The sequence below is a fragment of the Herpailurus yagouaroundi genome, unplaced genomic scaffold (genome assembly GCF_014898765.1).
Source record: "Herpailurus yagouaroundi ecotype Mexico unplaced genomic scaffold, PumYag 141, whole genome shotgun sequence".
In the NCBI taxonomy this organism is placed as follows: Eukaryota; Metazoa; Chordata; class Mammalia; order Carnivora; family Felidae; genus Herpailurus; species Herpailurus yagouaroundi.
In genome coordinates this window covers 36,038,452-36,061,013 of record NW_024412396.1, presented here as the reverse complement: position 1 = coordinate 36,061,013, position 22,562 = coordinate 36,038,452, and the positions used below count along the sequence as shown (strand labels likewise).

General features: G+C 38.0%; 2 protein-coding genes and 1 long non-coding RNA gene across 7 annotated transcripts in view; 1 reads left to right on the top strand and 2 right to left on the bottom strand.

Moving 5' to 3' along the window:
• PCNX4 (pecanex 4) overlaps positions 1-4,043 on the bottom strand; it is a 42,369-nt gene extending 38,326 nt beyond the window's left edge. Inside the window, exon 1 of the mRNA XM_040477298.1 lies at positions 3,596-4,043. The gene's annotated coding sequence lies outside the window, so the exon portion shown is untranslated. The remainder of the gene's footprint in view (positions 1-3,595) is intronic.
• Positions 4,044-4,561: 518 nt separating this feature from the next.
• LOC121031849 (uncharacterized) overlaps positions 4,562-22,562 on the top strand; it is a 102,440-nt gene continuing 84,439 nt past the window's right edge. The window contains exons 1-4 of the long non-coding RNA XR_005790932.1: positions 4,562-6,328; positions 6,421-6,470; positions 16,281-16,367; positions 19,375-19,536. This is a non-coding gene — a long non-coding RNA (uncharacterized LOC121031849). The remainder of the gene's footprint in view (positions 6,329-6,420; positions 6,471-16,280; positions 16,368-19,374; positions 19,537-22,562) is intronic.
• Positions 21,593-22,562, bottom strand: part of LRRC9 (leucine rich repeat containing 9) — a 121,552-nt gene continuing 120,582 nt past the window's right edge. For 2 of the 5 annotated variants that reach the window (XM_040477290.1, XM_040477293.1), the window contains one exon: positions 21,595-22,072. In XM_040477290.1, coding sequence (XP_040333224.1) covers positions 22,015-22,072 — 58 coding nt within the window. In that variant the 3' untranslated portion in view covers positions 21,595-22,014. Of the gene's footprint in view, positions 22,073-22,562 lie in introns of all 5 variants that reach the window. The other 3 variants (XM_040477294.1, XM_040477292.1, XM_040477297.1) reach the window with 3 other exon arrangements.

The following is a 22,562-nucleotide window of genomic DNA, read 5'->3' as shown; positions in this document are numbered from 1 at the left end:
TTGGTGCTAAAACGTGAAAAACACATTTCATGTTATAGTTTATCACTTACTATAGTAAGTAGTTTCTTCTCACCACCAATAAAAGGAAAATCTACTCAAGCACCTAAAAAGAGTCTTGGGGCGCCCGGGTGACTCAGTCAGTTAAGCCTCATGACTTTTGATTTCAGCTCAGGTCATGATCTCAAGGTTTCTGGGTTTGAGCCCCGCATCAGGCTTTGCGCTGACAGCATGGAGCCTGCTTAGGATTCTGTTTCTCCCTCTCTCTCTGCCCTTCCCCAGCTCATGCACACTCTCTCTCCCTCTCAAAAATAAATAAACATTAAAAAAAAAAACGAGTCTTAAAATGAAAGAACAAGCACAAACACATCTCTCTGATCAACAAAATGGTATTTATTCAAATTCAAGATTTGGGGAGGATCTTTGAATCTAAGAGTTTTCTGTAAATTCATAGGAATTGGTCTGTAAAGAAAACAATGGATGGAAAGGGTAACTAGATAGATCAAAGGATCATCCTTCCCAAATGTATAACACTAGAATATGAATGGTTAGCATTCCATACTCTTGGAAAACTAAAATGGTAGAAAATAGCCAAGGTCACATCAGTGCATCACAAATGTGCCAGGCAGCTGACACTTCTGCTTCTATCCCAATCCACCTCTCCCATACTGCACACATCTTACCAATCACAAATGCAAAGTGATTAACAAGTTTTTCTTTCAAAATCAAGTATCAGGTGAATGAAGTCTACCATTCACAGGGATTACCAGAAATAAATCAACTTATTTTACAGAAAAGAAAACTGAGAACCAGTGATACGAAGTGACTTAATCCACACATTATGTCAGTTGGTGGCTGACCGAGTTTTTCGATCCTACCAAGCCATTGTCAAATGAAAGGCAATTTTAGAGGTTAGAGAAATAGAAGGATAATTTGGGAGAAAGAGTTTTCAGGGAAAAGTGGACCTGACAAAATGTCAAAATAGGAAACTTCTGTTAGCCAAGCCAGCCTGAGAATACTAGCATGTAGGACTCCTTGATAAGAGATAAACACAAGTGGGAAAGTGTCTAGAAGAAAAGATTCTCACCATGAAGAAAATGAACAGCCCCCAGAATGGGAAAACATTTTTGCAAATCATATATATGATAAGGGACTTACACCTAGAATATATAAAGAACCCTTACAACTCAATGGTGACAAAAACAAAGAAATCAATTTAAGGAATTTCAATAGACATATATATAGTAATATATATACTAATATATACTAATAGCCAACAAGTACACAAGTTTCCACATCACTACTCATTCATTAGAGAAATGCAAAGCAAAACCACAACGAGGTATCACTTCAAATCCACTTGACTGGTTACCAAAAAGACAGAAAACAAGTATTGGTGAGGTGGTGGGGAAAACGGAATCTGCAAGTAGTTTTGTAAAATGGTGCAGCGGCTTTGAAAAACAGTCTGGCAGTTCCTAAAAAGGCTAAACAGAGAGTTACCATACGACCTAGCAATTCCATTCCTAGGTATTTACCTAAAAGAAATGAGAGCATAAGTGTACACAAAAATTTGTACATGAACATTCATAGCAGAAATGGGAATTTTCCAAAAAGTAGAAACAACCTTAATGTCCATTAGCAGATTAAATAAAATGTGGCACATCCATACAATGGAATATTTTTAGGCTATAAACAAGAATGAAGTACTGATACAGGCTACAACACGGATGAACCTTGAAACATCATGCTAAATGTAAGAAGACAATCACAAAAGGCCACATATTGTATGCTTCCATTTATATGAAATGTCCAGAACATCAAAATCTATAAAGACAGAAAATAGGTTAATGTTTGCCTAGGGCTGGTGGGGATAGTGACAAGTGGGGTAGGGAATAAGGGAATAATTCCTGAAGAGTACAGGGCTTTTTTTTTTTTTTTTTTTTTTAAGCAGGTTCCATGCCCTGCAGGGAGCCCAACGTGAGGCTTGAACCCATGACCCTAAGATCAACACCTGAGCTCAGAATCAAGCGTCAGATGCTCAACTGACTGAGCCATCCAGGTGTCACCCTTTTCTTTAATTTTTCATTTGTTTTTACTTTTTAAGGGCCTTCTTTAGCGGTGATGAAAATGTTCTAAAATTGACCGCAGTAATACTTGCATAATTCAATGAATATACTAAAAACCATTGAATTGTACACTCTTTAAAAATCTTTAATATTTTTGGGGCGCCTGGGTGGCGCAGTCGGTTAAGCGTCCGACTTCAGCCAGGTCACGATCTCGCGGTCCGTGAGTTCGAGCCCCGCGTCAGGCTCTGGGCTGATGGCTCGGAGCCTGGAGCCTGTTTCCGATTCTGTGTCTCCCTCTCTCTCTACCCCTCCCCCGTTCATGCTCTGTCTCTCTCTGTCCCAAAAGTAAATAAAAAACGTTGAAAAAAAATCTTTAATATTTTTAAAACTTTTTATTTAATTTTTTTTATAATTTTTTTTCAACGTTTATTCATTTCTGTAAAACTTGTTAAAAATTTAAATTCCAGTTAGTGAACATACATACAGTGTAGTATTAGTTTTTACAAAAGAAAAAGAAACAGAAAAGTTCCCCGACCAGGTATTGTCCATTAATAACTAGTAGGAAATTTAGGAGTAGCTGACAGGTGCCCCGGTTAAATTACTAAAATGGCATTGTCTGGTCATAGAGTCAGGCTCTGGATGCTATGATAAAAGTCTGGAGATTTGGCATGGGTGGCAGTGGACACCAAATGACACAAAGGATGGTCTGTGCCCTAATTATGTGAATGATTTGGGACACCAGGGTGGCTCAGTCAATTAAGCCTCTGAATCTTGGTTTCAGCTCAGGTTATGATCTCAAGGTTTTATGAGTTGGAACCTAGCATACACTGGCAGCCAAGAGCCTGCGTGGGATTCTCTCTCTGCTCCTCCCCCACCCGCACTCTCTCTCTCTTGCTCTCAAAATAAACAAACTTTAAAAAATGGTTTAACAAAATGAACAAACAAAAAGAACGTACCTAATGTCAGATAGCTGAATACAAGAGAAATGATTGGTAAAGAGCAAATAATCAATTCACAGGTCTGATAGATAACCTCTGTTGTAGATTTCGTTGAAGTAAACACTGGTCCTTGACAGAGTTTGGAAAAAAGGCAGATTAGGGGTGAAAGAGTTATTCATGTTCAGGGGGACGTAAGTTGACCAGGCCGGGGCAAAAGTGGTCTAGCTGGACATAAGGAAAGAGTACAGGGCTATCTAAGGGATGCAGTTTGTAAACTGTATTGGTGAAACAAGGACATCACTCAATCAAAACCCAAAGGACCGTTTTCCATCTGACCAGTGTCTCTTAGAGACAAAACGCTGTAACTCAACAGGCTAAAGCAGTTTTCTGAAAAAACTTAAAGTCACATTGGATTGATTCCTCTAGGCACGGAGTTCATCTTCCGTCTAAAAAGTGCAGTAATAGCATTTGAAGGTTTTATAGCGAAGAACAAGAAATGTGCGGCAACTGAAACTGCAAGAACGTGACTCTGCATAGTCCTGGAAATTAAGGTGACCAAGAAATCCCCAGGTGGATGTCGGGGTTCGAACGTACCTCGAGTCACCCGAGGGCAGAGGCGGTGCGAAGGCATCCCGGGGACTGCATTTTTGCAGGTAAACCCGGGTTGCGCGATCCTGCCCAGAGGCTGCCGGCGACCCGAACGCGAAGGCATAGAAGCTGTAGCGGCCAGGCAACCAGCTCCCCGAGGTCACGCCTGAGCCAGCTCCGCGTTTCCATGGCTAACGTCAACTCCAACGGGTGCCACCGCCACCGCCGCGGAACCGAGATCGCGCTCGGAGGCGGTTCGGGCCCCCAGCTCGCCCCGCCCCCGGCTCGTGCTCGCTTCGGGGCGCTTACCCCACCGCCGGCCGAGTGAGGCGGAGCTGGGGAAGAGGGGCGCTTTGTTCACTCCAGGCCTGGGCCCACGCTCCCCTCACCCGGGGCCGTGGGAGACACCGGGACTCTGGCCTCGCCTTGCGCCCACAAGCATCCACAAAGGCACAGGGGCGGGGGTCTCCGGTCCAGCCCTGAACTTTCACCCGGGCCGCGCCCCGACGCAAAAGCGCCGTTTCCCTGGTGACGTGACGTGCCCGAGGGAGGGAGTAATGCTTTCTGGCCGATTGACGTGCGGCAGCCATTTCGCGAGCGTTGGTTTACCGGTGGTCTGACCGCCGATTCTGGAGTGTACGGTGACTCCACCGCTCGGTGTTTTGCGCTTGTGTTAACCACATCGGCACTTTGGCCATCGCCACTTGGCACACGGACGGTAATAAATGTTTTTAGTGATACTTCATACGCCCTCTTCAGCTTGGAAGATTTGGAACTGGCTATACGTCCTAGCTATTGCCCTTTTATGGCATACTTTTTCTCCCCGAGTGGATTTGTGGCTGCATTTTTAAATGCGAGGAACCAAAATGCCCATCATTGAATCATGCTACGAGGAAGGTATCTGTTAATAAAATGAGGCAAAGTCCCCTATCCTAATTGCGGGCGGGGGGGGGGGGGGGGGGAAAGCCCTGGCCCACTGTTACTACTTAGTGGCAATGTAAGATACGGGAATCTTTGGAAGGTAGCCACAAACTCCTAGTTTTGCCGGTTTAAAGTTACATGCCCCGCGCCCACCGCCTCCATTTTCCAAGAAGTTTGATTTCTTACTCATCTTCTGGACACCTTCTGGATTGCTTGTTGGAAGTCTACAAGGTGGCCCCTTAGAGCATTACATTGGAAATTGGTCTCAAATGATTTAGAGGCTCTTTAAGGAAACTCCGAAGCCAATTTGTCAGTATTAAGGTACTTCTGTTTCCTGTGTGATTGACACTAGCAATTCTGCATACTCGGGACTTCTAAGTGCTCAAGGACTGTCTTGTTTGGATCTCTTTACCTCAAAACTATAAATGCGGCCCTTTTTTTGTTTTCTGGTTTCACTGGAAATGGTGGCTTAGTTCTCAAGCATCTAGGTTTTCAAGCTGTAAGGAAATTTTTGTGTGTTAATATGAAAAGAAAACCAAGGATTACTCTATTCAGAGGGAAAGTGTAGTTTATTGTAGTTTATTGTGGGAAGAAAACCCTGTGCAGTTTCAATAACGTACGTATACTTGACACAGTTAGCAGGTAGAACCTTTCATAGTTCAGTGTGAGGGGGAGAGGTACTCTTGGTCCATCCCTAATGTTTCCCTCACTTTCAGGGAAGACATACTAGCCTTAGTCATCATGGGTCAGGATACCACCTGACATCTGCAGTTGCTAGAAGTCAGCGTAGTGTGATGAGCGGTACAGGCTCTGGAATTAGGAAGTCCCAAATTGTTGGAATCTTGACATCGCAGCTCCCTACTTGCGTGATCTAGGGGTTACCTAATCTTCCTGGTGCTCAGTTTTCAAATCGTGTAAAATAAGAGAGAGAAAATTGATCGCACAGGGAGTTGTGTAGATTGGATTAAATAACCAAATCGCTCAGTTAGGCACAGTTTAAGTGCTTAGTGAGAACGAGCTGTTGTCTTTATGAGGAGAGGCTGCATTTTTGCCACCTTCAATTACATAGAATTCGATCAGAATATTTTTGTTGTTGTGATACCTGCTGTAGATATTTGGTTGTTAATTTTTTCTTTTTTCCAATGTGTTGGTTACTTTGCCCTTAGAATAAAATTGGTAAAGCTTATGGTACAAGGCCTTTGGTTACTAGTGTAGAAAAAGTAGTCGTTCAACATTTACTGAAGTAGTGGATGTTGTTTGCCAGGAATCACACCTATTGCTGCAGATTCAAAGTCAAATAACACATGGATTCTATCCTCAAGGAATTTACTAAAATATAATGAGAGACTAACAAGGACATCAGTAATACTGAGTGTGTGATAAACAAATAGGCACTGGGGCCATAAAATAAGTACAAGTTAGCTGGATAAAGATCTGGGAAAGGAGGTATTTCAGGCAGGAGAGCACCATTCATTCAATTCACAAATATTTAGAGCATAAGTCAGGTACCTATGGACCCTATTTAATGTTAACCGTATGAAATAGCTTATTATTCTCATTTCAAATATAAGGAACTGAGTTGCAGAAAAGTAAAATAAATGAGATTTAGAATTGAGCGTTTATCTGTATGTCTTCAAGATCCTTTTTTGTTTTGTTTTGTTTTGTTTAAACAAAAAATCCGTGTTTTTGTTTTGTTTTTTTCTGTTAACCCTGCTGATTGATATACAAGGAAACATTACCAAAAATCTGGACCTGCTTCTTCAGCCAGAGAAAATGTTTACCCAGTCATTATCACGGCATACCTGTTTTTGTGTAATGGTAATGCTCATTTTCAAGTTACTCCTCTTGCCATAACGTAAAACAGACAAACCTAAAATCATAAAAGCCTCACTCTGCCCCATTGCTCACAGGTCATGGACCAGAGGACTCTGAAAATAATGCAGAGCTGCAGCAACACAGGGTAAGAGGATTTAAAGTGGAGAAGTGGCTGCAGAGAATTTGAAAGTTGAGCTTCCAGGGCAAGGCAGTAGAACAGCTAAGATTTGGTAAAGGATTGGATCAGGGTGGGGATGGTTGGGGGAGTTAAGGAGACCAAAGAAAAAAGATGAGCCTAACCTTCAAGCTGTGTGACCACAAAGTTTGAGGAACCCTAAAGTAAGCATAAGAGGAATAGGTTTGAGGGTGAAAGAAAGATAATCCACCTTGAGGCGTTACGTGTTTTAGGGACTTGGGGGATATTTCCAGCTGCAAATATAGGATTGGACCTTGGGAAACAGGTCAAGACATAGAAATTTAGGAGTATTCTACATAAAGAAAGTTATTTGAGGGGTGCCTGGGTGACTCGGTTGAGCATCTGATTCTTGATCTCAGCTGGGGTCTTGATCTCAGGGTCCTGAGTTTAAGCCCTGTGTGAGGCTCTGCAGTGGGTGTGAAGCATATTAAAAAAAAAAAAAAGTTATTTGGAATCATGAGATTTGAAAGAGAATGCCAAGGTTTGGGTATTACTGAACGTGAGTAAAACCATCAGGACAGAAAAAAAAGGGACTATAAAATGAGATCTATTTCTTACATGGCTCATTTCATCTAATTTCTTTATGTCACAAAACATATGCATCTCAATGTGTATGAAGACCATGTGAATGGGCATGTGGTGGGTAGCAATTTTAGTATGTTTACAGGCATATGGGTTGGGTGACGTTGAGTTATGAGGCTATTACAGATAAGGAGTAGGGTATTATGGTAAGTGAAATAAGTCAGAAAGAAAAATACCACATTCTTCCACTTATATGTGAAATCTAAAAAAAAAACAAAAAGCGGAAACAGACTGATAAATACAGAGAACAAATTGATGGTTGCCAGAGTGGGTGGGGATAGTGGCATGGATAAAATGGGTGAACGAGAGAGATTCAGGCTTCCATTTATGGAATGAATACGTGGCAGGGATGAAAAGCACAGCATAGGGAATATAGTTAATGGTATTGTAATAGGGTAGTATGGTGACAGATGGTAGCTGCACTTGCAGTTGGCATCGTCCAAGCCTCTGTGTTGTACACCTGAAACTAATGTAACATTGTATATCAACTATACTTCAATAAAATTAATTAAAGACAAGGAGTGACTAATTGTTAACTTTAAAGTTTAATACTGAAACTTCCTTTAATATAGAAAAAAATTTCATACTAGGTAAACATTCATAATTAGGACCATAAAATAAATAATGTATACTGTAATCATAGCTTTGCCATTAATTGGTTTTAAACTTTGTTGGAAATTACAATATATTCTAAATGATAATTCTGAAAAATGTATATTAATTTCTGATGAGTGTACAGTGGGAAGGATAGAATTTCTCAGATTATGGTTTTAAGAATTTTTAAGGGGGGCCTGGGTGGTTCAGTCGGTTAAATGTCTGACTTTTGATTTTGGCTCAGGTCATGATCTCATAGTCCTGAGATTAAGCCCTGCTTTGGACTCCATGCTCAGCATGGAGCCTGCTTAAGATTCTCTCCCCACCCCCCCCCCCCCCCCCCTTGCTCCCTCTCCCTCTCTCCCTCAAAAAAAAAAAAAAAAAGAATTTTTAATTTTTCGTATAGTTCTTAAATTTCATTATTATTTCATATCACTAATTTCACAGATTAAAATTTTAATTTCAGGAGTGTTCAAATTAATATTACTTGAGAAAGTTGTCACCAATGGAAACTTCTTTTAGGTATTTGTTTGAAAAGAGCACAGTAGAATTTTTGGTAGACTGAAAATCACTAAATTGGAATATTTAAAAGGCTAGAGTTTCAGTTTTTAATTACGTTAAATTTCATAAGAGTTTGTGAATATAGCTATCACTGAAAGATCAAACTCTATGTAAATATCCATATGCGCATTCATTTGACTCTTTACTAAAAATTAAGGTACACATAGATCTCAATTACTTACAATGATTTCCCTTTATATTTTGGTACACATAAATAAGAGCTGACTGTGCAGATTTCATAGTGTTTATTCCCAGTGTCCTACACTAAGATTGGAACATAAATTAACCTCTTCTATTGACACTGTTATCAAGGATATGTCTTAATACTCATTTCGAAAGCTAAAGCTGAAGTTTTTAGATGTCCTTTTCCTGGCATTTGCCTGCTAACTCATTTATTTGTAAATGTACCAACTGTTTAGGATCATGTGAACATTATCTTCACTTTCCTGTAGAATGAACATATAAGGAAGTGCAATGAACAAGTTGCCTTATAAAATTTTGGTTGAAATTGTAATTGAATGTGTGTGGAGTGGGGTGGAAAGGGAGTTAGTATAATTCATCTGAAGGTAGAGGAAAGTTTATATGCCTTCTCACAATCTTTCCAGACTCATGATGATATTATTGCTATTGAATGGAAAAGTCCACACGGGTTAGAGTTACTTCCTACAGCTTAAATTGTGATGCCCTCTTTAGGTTAATATATTTAAAAATATGAAAACTAGAGGTTACTCACAGATAAATATTTATAGGAAATGAAACCACAGTTTGGAAAAAAACACAACACCATACATACATAAAAAACACACGAACAAAAAAAAATAAAAACCTTGTACATAAACTGTAAGTATCAACGACAAAATGTATACATAAAATATAAATAACAACAACAACAATAACCAGTTTTGGTGGGATAGTAGATTGGAGATACACTTTGAAATTTTGCTTGGCTCTGCAGTTGCCTTTAACAGAAATTTCATGGGGCGCCTGGGTGGCGCAGTCGGTTAAGCGTCCGACTTCAGCCAGGTCACGATCTCACGGTCCGTGAGTTCGAGCCCCGCGTCAGGCTCTGGGCTGATGGCTCAGAGCCTGGAGCCTGTTTCCGATTCTGTGTCTCCCTCTCTCTCTGCCCCTCCCCCGTTCATGCTCTGTCTCTCTCTGTCCCAAAAATAAATAAAAACGTTGAAAAAAAATTTTTAACAGAAATTTCATGTCTAGAAATATACTTAACAGTTATCCCACCTTTACAGATTTCTCACCTAAGTGTGCAGCAATATTTGTACAAAGATGTACTTAGAACGTTTGTAATAGCAAAATACAAAACAGTCTTCAATAGGGAACAGGTTAAATAAATTAGGTTAAAAAGGAGGTATATCTACATGTATTGCTATGCAGACATGTCTAACTTAAGTAAAACATTTAAAAATTATAGTTTGTATAATTCAAAAATTATAGTATGATCTTACGTTAAACCTAGATGTATGCATGAGCATGCTTTGTATGTGTATTTTTGAAGGCTACCTGAGGAACTATGATAGAAGTTAAGGTTAATTTGGGGTTTGATGGGAAGGGGAACTTTTTATATTACTCTTTTGTGCTGTTAATATATTTTCAACAATACATATTGTTTTTTTATAATACTTAAATATAAAATTATGTACAAAATTAAATTGACAGTAAAAAAATATCTCTATACCCCCCCCCCCAGAAAAAAACCCACCAAGCTACCATATAACAAGAAAAGTGGCATAGTGGGTTTTTGTTTTTATACTAGTTCCTTTATCTAGAAACTAATTGGAATATGTAGTTACTAGTTTCTATGCGTAAGTGGTTACAGTATTGATGCTTTCACAGGGAGAGAAATGTTACATTATTTTTAAATGTTATATTTCAGTTGAAAATTACAATAAGTTATTTGGCATATCGGTAAATTTTGAGCTCTGGTAATCAGAGACTGCTTAGAATCTGGACCACTTCAGTGATATATCTGTAGGAATCCTTTACGTGAGTTTATTTTATAGTAAATTAGAGCCTTTGCTGAATTTATATATACATTATCAAGATTATTAGAATTTCTTTGTAATGTTGCATATAAAATTTTAATTTTTAGTATATGTGTAAAGTATACATGTATTTTTACAGATATGTGTATATGTAAAATACTTGCATCTATACAAAGTGTATGTTATATATAATATGTAAAATAAAATATATGGGAATCTTATTTTATTGAACTGGCAATAACTAAATGTTAATGGAAGAAATTTTCATATCTGGCTCATCTTTAACAATATAATTTTAAAGTATAGCAGTTTTTTTTGTTTTTTTTTTTTTTTCAACGTTTATTTATTTTTGCGACAGAGAGAGACAGAGCATGAATGGGGCAGGGGCAGAGAGAGAGAGGGAGACACAGAATCGGAAACAGGCTCCAGGCTCTGAGCCATCAGCCCAGAGCCTGACGCGGGGCTCGAACTCCCTGACCGCGAGATCGTGACCTCGTTGAAGTCGGACGCTTAACCGACTGTGCCACTCAGGCGCCCCAAAGTATAGCAGTTTTTAATAAAACTTATGCCAGTAATTAATTTTTTTTTTACCAGAGCTGCTTTTTATGCTTTTAGTCTCAATGAAAACCAATGTACAGAAACAAATGCTAGAATAATTATCAGTCTTCAAAGTTAAAATTCTGTTACATATGAACTTCAAGCCAAATATTGGATTCACATTTTTACGTAGAAATTTTCCTCCTAAAATACTTTGTAATTGGTGGAAAATGTAACCAGAAAGAGCAGCATGCAAGAAAGAGATGCATTAACTTGTGGAAGCAACCGTGTATTAAGAAACAAACAGGAGAGATGGGTTGGGGATGGGTTAAATAGGTGATGGGGATTAAGGAGGGCACTTGTGATGAGTACTGAATGTGTTAAGTGTTGAATCACTAAATTGTACACCTGAAATGAATGTTACACTGTATGTTAACTGGTATTAATAAAAACTTAAAGAAACTATGGATCATTTTTATTTGTGGTTTTTATATAAAACTAGCCTATGGATTTTTTTCCCTGTAAGTCGTTTCCCTTGTAACTTTTTCTCTTGGCAAAAATAATGAATAAAATTTTAGAGACAAGCTTTTTTTTTAAGGGCACATATCACCTAACACATGTAATAAAACCAAAAAAAAAACTCATGTTCTATGTTGAAAAAATCAAATGAAAATATTTTTATTCTGAATTGCTCAATTAGCTTAGAGGCATACACTTTTAATTGCACAATTCAGTCAGTATCCCTGTGCAACTTGTTCTTCTATCATTTGCACGCCTAAATATACTCTGGTCTAGAACACTGGACCGTGAAATCCTAAAAGTTACACTTACTCTATGAAAAGACTTCTTTTTAAATCTGTGTCTCTTTTCCCCAACATTTTCTTTAAAAATATACATCCTAAACATATGTACCTGAATGTGATGTGGAATCCTTTTTATCCTTTTTCTTCCGGAGCACATAGTGAATATTTGCCTCATGAGAAAGTGAACAAGGAGAGCCCTAAGCTAATTTCCTTTCCTTTTGATTATAGCACAAATATCCCATCCATTACTATCTCCTCTCAAAATGACTCATTCTGTTCAGAGACAAAAGCAATGCTACCTGAGAACATTCTGAAATATTTTGTCCTCTTTTCATAATCCCTATTTACTAGCCTCTGCAAATATTTTCTTCACCTCCTTACCAAATTTTAACTCAATAAGTGATATCTTCCTTCTTGGATGAATGGACATGGGAACTTCAGATTACAGTAGTGGAAATTTAAAAAAACAGTGCTTTTTAGTGTGAAGGAAATTCATGCAAATTTTTAATGTATATAAGTTTTCTAAGTAACCACACATTAAGTATGAGAATGGACTTTATTATTAAGCAGGACTTAACATGATTATCATTGGAAAACTAAATTCTGCTGACTTTAGTATTGACCACTTTTCCTGGGACAGTGATTTACGTCAGTGTTAACATTAGGTAATTTGTCACTTTAATCAGAATTCATTAACAATTTACTTTTTGAGGGCTCTGTCTCTAAGGTCAATTAAATAAAAATGTTAAAGCCAGTGTTGTTAAGATTTCTGCTACCTAATAGTCACGTTATTTTATGTTCAGCCTCTTTGATTAAAAGTAATGGTCAAAGATGTTAAAGCCCTGGAAGGTGATTTTGAAGATGGAGAAGTGCTGGAGCTACCCAGACAGCAATCAGAAACAATTAGGAAAAATGTACCAAATGCTTCATTCTTTCTCTAGGCTGCATGACAAATTACATTTAATATTTCAGGCTTGTTGCATTTTAAAATAAGGCCTCCAACACGAAGCAATTTTCAAGACAACTCCAATCAAAAGATACTGCTTAAAATTTTCCTATTGCCATAGAAATGAAAAGAGTGATTGTCTATGTTGATTAACTTGAAGATTGCTTTGGGAAGAATTTGACAGTTTTGTAACATTCCCATTATAATTTACAACCCGTGAAGAATTGAATACTACACTGAATATCAGGATACTTTGTCTTCCTTTTATCTGATAATTTTATTCTAGTACTTTAACATGAAGAGGATGTCCTTTTAATGTGTATTTTAATGCATATATAATTTACATTTACCATGTTCCTTAAAATCCTCAATTAGATTAAACAAAATAAATGTATAGCATAATACATATATTTATATACAAAAAATATTTATTGATTCCTACTGTGCAAAATTTTATACAAAGATGGAAAGGAAACATTTAATGTCGAAGAACCCATGGTTTAATGGATAGAAATTCACAAGAAAAATGAACAAAGTAAGATAAAACTTAGAGTCAATTACATTTTGGTTTGGAGTTGAGGATGGCTGATACTATTTTGTTTGCTGATCCATAAATGCTAAGTAAAGGTTTAATCTACCCAATACTACAAAAGATGGCAAGTTAGGAAAGTGATCCCACAATACTATTTTATGTTTAGAATGAAAGATTATAATTGAGTGAAATTACATTACACTTGGCAATGGATAGGAAAATGTTTAAATACCAAGAAAGACCTTTATGCTGGCATGATTCATTTTTTATGAACCTTCCGATTTGCAAGCCAAATTTTTCATTGCTTTAAAATAGTTTAACCCCATCTAAAATGCACTGTCTGTCATAAATTAGCAACCAAATAAGATTGGGTAATGGTGAAGATTCAGTTAAATGCCATTCTTATTTATTCATTCACGAATTCAATTGGTAAACACGTATTGTGTGTTTACTAGGTGATAGCTTGTTAGAGAATTAGAGATGCATGGAAAGATAACTACCTCCTGTCAAGGGTCATTCTGGTGAGATAGGGTAATAGAAACCGTTATGACCCCTTTGGAAATAAATGTAGTAATATTTGTCAACAACTCTATAAAAACATGTAAACTTTTTAACTGATTAATACCTTCCTACAGAAAGTATTCCTCAGAAGAAAAAGGACTTATGAACATATGTTGTTTATTGCATACTTTTAATGACATAAAATTGGAAGCAACTTGAATGTTCAAATGTCTAATGATTAAGAAAAAAATAGTATTTTCCCTTTGGTTGAATATAATACAGACATTAAAATGATATTTTTGGGCTTTGTAATATGGAAAGTGCTCAAGATGTAGAATGCAGAAAAAATCAAAAATTGTATAAAGTATTACAGTTCTGTGAGATATACAAATGAGAAGACTTAGATTTTAGAAAATGATAGCTGTATCAGCATGGTTAGATGATCGTTTCAATGTTTTTGAAACATATTTAAAAATAATAAAACATTTCAATGTATAGAAGTAGTTCTCAATTGGAACCCTTGTGCATTATTTGTAGGAATATAAAATGGTGCAGCTGTTGTGGAAAATGGTATGGCGGTTACTCAAAAAATTAAACATAGAATTACCATAAAATCCAGAAATTCTACTTCTGGGTATATTCCCCATGATGTGAAAGCAGGGATTGAAGAGATACTTGTACACTGATTTTCATAGCAGCATTATTTACAATAGCAGCATTATTCCATTAAAGGTGGCAGCAAACCAAGTGTCCATTGATGGATGAATGGATAAGCAAAATGTGGTATGTACATACAATGGAATATTACTCAGCCTTGGGAGGAAATTCTGATACATGCTACAACATGGGTGGACTTTGAAGACAATGCTAAGTGAAATAAACCAGTCACAAAAAGACAGATACTGTATGGTTCTATCTATAGGAGAGTAATCAAATTCATAGAGACAGAAAGTAAAGTGGCTGTTGCCAGGCTGTTGGCTTAGAAAAGGAGGAATGGGGAAGTTATTGTTTAATGGGTACAGAGTATCAGTTTTGGAAGGTGAAAAGAGATCTGGAGATAGTGGTGATAGTTACACAATACTGTGAATATTCTTAATGCCATTGATCTGTACAATTAAAAATGGTTCATATGGTAAATTTTATGTGTATTTCACCACAATTCAAAAAAATAAAAGATTAAGATGGTAAATTTTATGTTCTGTATATTTTATTACATAATAAAAAAATTTTAAGTGGTTGCAGCTATGGATTGATTACTAGCTATACATCAAAAGTTGAAAGAAGAGTGAGTCAATAGATTTAAAAGTACACTACAGCGAAAAAATGAAATACATAAGGCAATCGGAAAAAGAATTTTAAGATGAGTATCCTCAAATTATATGGCGTTATGCTCAAATGTATGATTTGAAATTTATTCTACTTTTCATGCTGTTCTAAGCTCATATATGTTGGCAGTAGCAAAAAAATGTAACTGTCAGACTGAAATGAACTCTTAATGTTCAATCACAGTTTTAGAGATGCTGTGTTAGAGGTGAGAAACCAGAGTTTCCAGAGAAGTTAGGATTTTATAGATATATAATGATAAATCTGACAATGGATCCTTTGACTTTTATTATGACATTATTTAAGCTTTATACCACCTGATGCAGGCCAGATTCTAATTTTTAAAATAATTAACCTTATTAAAAGAATTAACCTTATGAAACATTTATTTCCTATTTTTTTAAATTTTTAAAAAATATTTATTCAGTTTTGAGAGACAGAGACAGAGCGCAAGTGAGGGTGGTGCAGAGAGAGAGGGAAACACAGAATCCGAAGCAGGCTCCAGGCTCTGAGCTGTCAGCACAGAGCCTGACATGGGGCTCAAACTCACAAACCGTGAGATCATGACCTGAGCCGAAGTCAGACACTTAACCAACTGAGCCACCCAGGCACCCCTCTTACTTCTTTCCTATTAAATTCTTGTATCAAACATGGATTTGATGGTATGACTTTAATCTAGGATTTTTACTCCTGCTTTTGACTTTCTCAAGCAATTAACTTAACAGCTTTTCTTTCCCCAGGCCATAGTTCCTTTGATTCTAAGAGGAGTTGCATTTTATTTACTTTTAAAACTAATCTGTTTTATGAATTGATGACCCAATATCCTTCCTACTCCTGCTGTGGGAAGTGGGGATACTGTATTTCTTCATTACTCTTTGTTAGAACTCAAAACAGAAAGTATATTTCTTCTAGATCTTAGGCATTGCACTATGTCAGAATACTTTGGGTTGCAAGTGACAGAACTTGAACTCTCCAAAAGATGTATTAGCTCACATAACTGAGAAGTTCAAGAGTAGATCTTAAGACTGCATTAAAAAAAAAAAAGCACCCAGAGGCTCAAAGACCACTATTAGGACTTTCTCCACTCTTGGTTTGCATTGCTTTATTCTTCAAAGAGATTCTTTCCTAGTGGCAGGAGGCAAATGCCTTCAGAGGCTTCATACTCACACATCCTTCCAGTTAAGAAGAACAAACTGAGGGTTTATGGGGGGTGGGAGGGAGGGGTGGGTGGGTGATGGGTATTGAGGGCACCTGTTGGGATGAGCACTGGGTGTTGTATGGAAACCAATTTGACAATAAATTTCATAAAAAAAAAAAAAAAAAAAAGAATTGCAGTTGAAGAAAGAAATCACTCCGCCAATGTCCATGTCTCAACTTCAGGTCCTGTGTGCCTACCCCTGTCATCGGCAGCCCCCACACTAACACAGAGTTGAGGAAGAGTTTCCCAAAGGAATCTGAAGAAAGAAGGTAGGAAATTACCTACCTTACAAAATAACAAACTCCCATAGTTTACCCACCTTCTAGTGAAGCCACTTTAAAAAAAAAATTTTTTTTTTCAACGTTTATTTATTTTTGGGACAGAGAGAGACAGAGCATGAACGGGGGAGGGGCAGAGAGAGAGGGAGACACAGAATCGGAAACAGGCTCCAGGCTCTGAGCCATCAGCCCAGAGCCTGACGCGGGGCTCGAACTCACGGACCGCGAGATCGTGACCTGGCTGAAGTCGGACGCTTAACCGACTGCGCCACCCAGGCGCCCCTGAAGCCACTTTTTAAAAACTTCTAGATAAACATCAATATTTCTGTTCAACTCCATTAACATAGTTTAGGGGTGCCTGGGTGGCTTGGGTTAAGCATCTGGTTCTTGATTGTGGCTCAAGTCATGATCTCATGGTTGTGAGATCACTGCGTTGGGCTCCAAGCTGAGTGTGGAGCCTGCTTGGGATTCTCTCTCCCTCCCTTCTCTCTCTGCCCCTTTCCTACTCATGCTGTCGCTTCCTCAAAATAAATAAAATACAATACAAAAACATAAAATAGTTTAAATCATTTCATGTACTGCATATTTGTCATCTTTCAGCTGCCCACTCTGTTTTATTTTTGAGAATGCGAGAGTGAGAGTGGAGGAGGGGCAAAGAGAAAGAGAGAGAGAGAAAAAAAGAGAGTGAGAGAGAAGGAATCTTAAACAGTCTCCATAGCCAGCCAAAGCCTAAACACAGGGCTCAGTCTCACGACCAAGTGTCAGAAGCTTAACCAACTGAGCTGCCCAACATTCGAACCCTTTTCTTTTGTTTGCCACTGTGGAAGCATCAGTGGGCAGGCCACAACTCTCACAGAAAGGTGAAAAATACCAATGCTTATTTTAAACTCTCCTAATTAAGGTTTTGGCAGGCAGTGTAAGTTTGGCCATCTTCCTGGGGCTTTCAATGTAATCATGGGCAGTGAAGCAGTAGGAATAGTTAGAATCCATTCTAATGGCAGCAGGAACATCCAAGGCCCAGTAACACCCAGGTAGCAGCAGGGCATTGGTACCCTAATTTATTCCAGTGTCATGACAACACCTGTGATTTTAACCACTCAGCTCTCCATGGAGCTCATTCTGTGAGCCTGGATTTCTAGTCTTCCTATTGATTGTGTGAGCTGTTCACATGGGTGAAAACCGTTAACTAATCTACAGACGTTATCAGATTTCACTAGTTTTCCCACTCATGTACTTTTCCTGGTCGAAGATCCAATTCAGAATCCCCATATTACACTTAGTTGTCATGTCTCCTTAGATTTCTCCAATCTATGGCAATTTCTCAGTTTTCATTATTCAATGCCCTTGACCTTTTTATTTGTATTTTTTTTAAGTTTATTTATTTTGAGAGAGACAGCATGAGAAGGGGAGGGCGAGGGAGAGAGGGAGAGAGAGAATTCCAGGCAGGTTCTGCATTGTCAGTTTGGAGCCAGAAGTGGGGCTTGAACCCATGAACCGTGAGATCATGACCTGAGCTGAAATTGAGAACTGGATGCTTAACCCACTAAGCCACCCAGGTGCCCCTCAATGCCCTGACCTTTTTAAAAAGTCATTGGCCTGTTACATGTAGAATGTCCCTTAGTTTCAGTTTTTCTGGTATTTTCTCATGATCAGATTATGTATTTTTGGTGAGATTATCACAGAACTGATGTGCTCTTATTAGTGCATTACATCAGGGTATTGATATATTTTATTGGTGACATTAAATTTGATCACTTAAAGTGGTGTTTACCAGGTTTTTCTACTGCAAAGTTACAATCGTTCTATTTGTGGTTAAAAAGTATCTTGTGGGGCAATTCTTAGAGGCCATTCTAATATGCTGCTTATATGCTGCTTATACTGACATCTGTTAATTTTATCCGGAGATGGAATTATCTAGTATTCTTTACATGTTCCAGTGTGTTTTTTCCACACCCCCAAGCAATTCTCCCAATTCTCAGTAAACCAACTAGGTGTTTCACAAATTTAACTCAGTTTTGACACCTTCTCTCTGGAGATAGCTTCAGATCCCACAGGTTGAGAGCTCAATCTCAGAAGACTGGCCCTATTTCAGACACCAACCTGAAGTTCAGGTTGTTACCTGTGCTTTTGACTCTTTGGCTATAAATTGGAGGTTCCCACAACCCACTCCTCAGATTTGACTAATTTGCTCAGGTAGCTCACAGAACTCAGAGGAACATTTACTTGCATTTACCAGCTTCTTATAAAAGATATTATGAAGATAGAGATGAAGAAGAGGTACACAAAGCAAGGTCCAAAAGTGTCCCTAGTGTAGGAGCTTCTGTCCCTGTGGAACTGGGTGTGCCAACCATCCTGCCATGTGGGTTTAACAACCTCAAAGCTCATCAAGCCCTCACTGAAGAGTTGTTCTAGATCTCTACTCTCCAGCTTTCACCCTGCTTCCCCTTCCCAGAGGTTGTAAGTGGGGTTGAAAGTCCCAACCCTCTAATCACTTGGTCTTTCTGATGACCAGTTCCATCCAGATGCTCTCTAGGAGCCCCACCCTGGGTCACCTCATTAGCATAAACTCGGATGTGCTCTAAAGGGGTTCCTTACGAATGACAAAAGATACTCATATCACTCAGGAAATTCCAAGAGTTTTTGGAGCTTTGTGTCAGAAACCAGGGAGAAAGATCGAATATATTTCTTCTTATACCACAGTTTATTGAGTGCAGGAGACAATTATGTACTCTGATTAGAAACAAAGATTTTGTAAAGGTGAACCTGATTAGAAATTCTTTTTATCAGTAAGTTAAAGATATGGCTGAGATGTTTGCAAAAGTCACAGGAAAAATTGTGTGCAAATGTTAAATTATTTGTGGCATTTTCTACTGCTGCTGAGAAGAGCATAGATGTACAATCCAGTTATCTCTATTTGTGGGGTCAGTATGATTCTTGATGGGAGCAAGGAACTTCTGTGTTGACTCTTACTTCTAATCCCACTTTTTTGTTTGTGCAGAGTAAACCTGGGCCCACAGCAAAGGATGGGGAAAGCTGTGTAAACAAGGAACTACAATTCCGTCAATCCCCAGCCATCTTACACTTGACAGGAAGATAATAAGCAACTACATTTTCTCCATGCAAAAACCCTTCCAGGTTGTGAGTGCCATAAATATAATGGGTAAGTTAGTATGGATACATAGCACTTAATTACCTTATCTGATTAAAAAGAGTACAAACCACTCTCAAACAACATCCCTAGACGTTTTCCCAAGGTAGAGCTAGCCAGACGGTGAGTTACTTTGCCTGTGATTGTCATGTACTTCATGTGCATGAGTTTGGTGTTTTGTTTTTGTTTTCATTATAATACCACTTTCATTGGTGAGGTTCCCATTGCCAGGACAACTAAGAGCAGTCATGAGGTTAATCTTTACCAAAACCATAATCCTTGGCAGGTAGTATTCTTAATTTTCTTACTCCTTGGGTTGAAAAAATGCAAAACACTCTTTACTTCTCTTGGATCTCCTATTTTGTCTAACTTTCCTCAAAAGTTTCTATGTATATACTTCTTGAATTTACTAATCAAACTCATTTTATTGCTACTAACTTTGATAAAAAACAATCTTTAATACACTACATACCCTTAGGGCGCCTGGGTGGCTCAGTCGGTTAGGCGGCTGACTTCGGCTCAGGTCATGATCTCGCGGTCCGTGAGTTCGAGCCCCGCGTCGGGCTCTGTGCTGACAGCTCAGAGCCTGGAGCCTGTTTCAGATTCTGTGTCTCCCTCTCTCTTACCCTCCCCCGTTCATTCTCTGTCTCTCTCTGTCTCAAAAATAAATAAACGTTAAAAAAATTTATTAATAAAAATAGAACTTTACTCAGTGTTTTGGACAGTAAAGTAGCACGTAAATTATTTTTGTGTTTGGGAAAGACATGAAAATCTTCAGGTAGGAACTTCTAGATTAAGATAGGCAAATGAATCACTGTCCCCCAATTCCTAACATAATAATCAACAACTACAACAACAGGAATAATAAAAAAATAACCCACCATCAGCAACTACAGAGAAGGGCCATTAGCTTCAAACACTGGCCGCCAATAAAAGAAAGAGAAAAATTCTGAGCATAGCATAGAGCAATAGTTAGTAAGATTTAATAATAAAGAAAAAGAATTCTTTAGGCTTTCAGCCCCAAATAGAAAATTACCTACAATCGAGGGGGAAACTCTACAGTACAGGTGGGGGTGGAATGGAACTGAGAACTTAATGAACCAGATCCACAATACTATAGGTTGTTGTGCTGCACAATATGTTTGGTGCTTAGTCAACCACGGTTTTGTAGAGAATTTTTCCAACCAGGAAAATTGATTTGTGCAAATCATCCACAAAATTCTTGGCTCAGATCACTAGTGAAGATTGCTTTAAGGACAGCCTTTTGGGCCGATACTACATCTAAATGCTCTGAAAATTTCTCTGGAAAAACATTCCCTAGTAGTTACTCAGACATATTGTTTACTTTACTCAATCCTAGAGAAATTTTATCTTTGCAAGTTTGATAAGAAGTAATCTAGTCCCCTTACTTAGGCTAAAATGTATTTCCAGAAAAGCAAGTGGTGGCCAGCATGACACTTCTAACAATGGGGAGTTAAAGACTAGATTGCAATGTTTACATGATTTCAAACTTTATGAACATGAAATAATTGTGCAGTTAGTTTTCTCAATTTTGATAATGAGAATGAATTGTTATAAATGGAATTTAGTGAATTGAAAAGTAAAGTTTCATTGAAATACCAGAATTTTATAGACATTGCAGGAGTAGTATGTAAAAACTGCAAAGATTTTATCCATAATTAGTTCCTATGTTTGTGAACACATTTTTTTTTTTTTTTTGGCCACAATACTAATTAAAAAATGTAGTTCCTAGAATTCAAGTCTATATTTCATGCTGCGCATCACAACTCCAGCCTTATATTAACATCTTGCTGTAGGGGCGCCTGGGTGATTCAGTCGGTTGAGCATCTGACTCTTGATTTTGGCTCAGGATCATGTTCCCAGGGTCATGGGATCAAGCCCTGCACTGGGCTCTGTGCTGAGTGTGGAGCCTCCTTGGGATTCTCTCTCTCTCTCTCTCTCTCTCTCTCTCTCTCTCTCTCTCTCTCCCCCTCTCCCTGGCTCATGCACATGCAATCTCTCTCTCTAAAATAAAAAACAAAACAACAACAAAAAACACATCTTTCTGTGGAAGAAAAAGGTGTCAGGTGTCAGTTTCAAACCAGATGAGTAATCATAAAAGACCAGCATTGGTGATACATTACGAATCTGCAACAGCCTCAGGCCTGAAGTTAAGAGGTGGGAGTTCGTGAGAATCCAGAAAGTTTTAGGAGAGTGCAAGAGGAGCTGGGGCCCTTGTAAAGGAATACAGTTACTACTAAAGCCTAAATTTTATTCATTCTTACTCTCTTTGATATACTGCAGTGTCTTCCATTGGCTAACCCAACTGCCAGATAGAACAAGAACCCTGGTTGATGTTGTCCATGAGTCATTCTCTAGAGTCACAAATCAGCAAAATGGTGCAAAGTAGATATGGGAGGGCAAATGGAAACTAGCACATTTTATTTCAGTGAAAGTGCAGTTGATTATATTTCTGGCTGTGAATTTTTCTTATATCTCATCTCCTTCATATTTGGCAGGTCCCTGAAGTCTTCTAAGTTTGTAATTCCTAGAGGAAATAATTTCATAGATCTTGGGATTGGTTCTGATACTGCTTTCTTTGTTATATGATATGTTCAATTGAAGATTTTATAACTGTATATAATTGAGGTTTTGGCCTCCCAGATGGTGAGGTATACATCTTTTATAAGTGCAAAAGAACAATAAGGGTATAATGTCATGAAATAGAAGTGATCTATTATGTGGGAGGACAGCTCTTTGATTTATATTACTCTTTTTGTTACTTGTGTATCCTCTATTCTTTGCTATAACATTATTCATGTGTTTACCTCTTTAATATATAGGCCATTTAGCTGTGGTAAGCTTGATAACACATGCAAATGAATAAGTGATAAATATCAAAGGAATAGTATCAGTGTTTAAAAACTTGAAACAGTTCCATGATACTGGGAACTCTTCATTGTTGAAGTCTGTTGTAGCTACCCTTTAAATCTTTGATAATGTCAGTATTGGTCAGTTAATGCTTAAGTCTAAAGAGA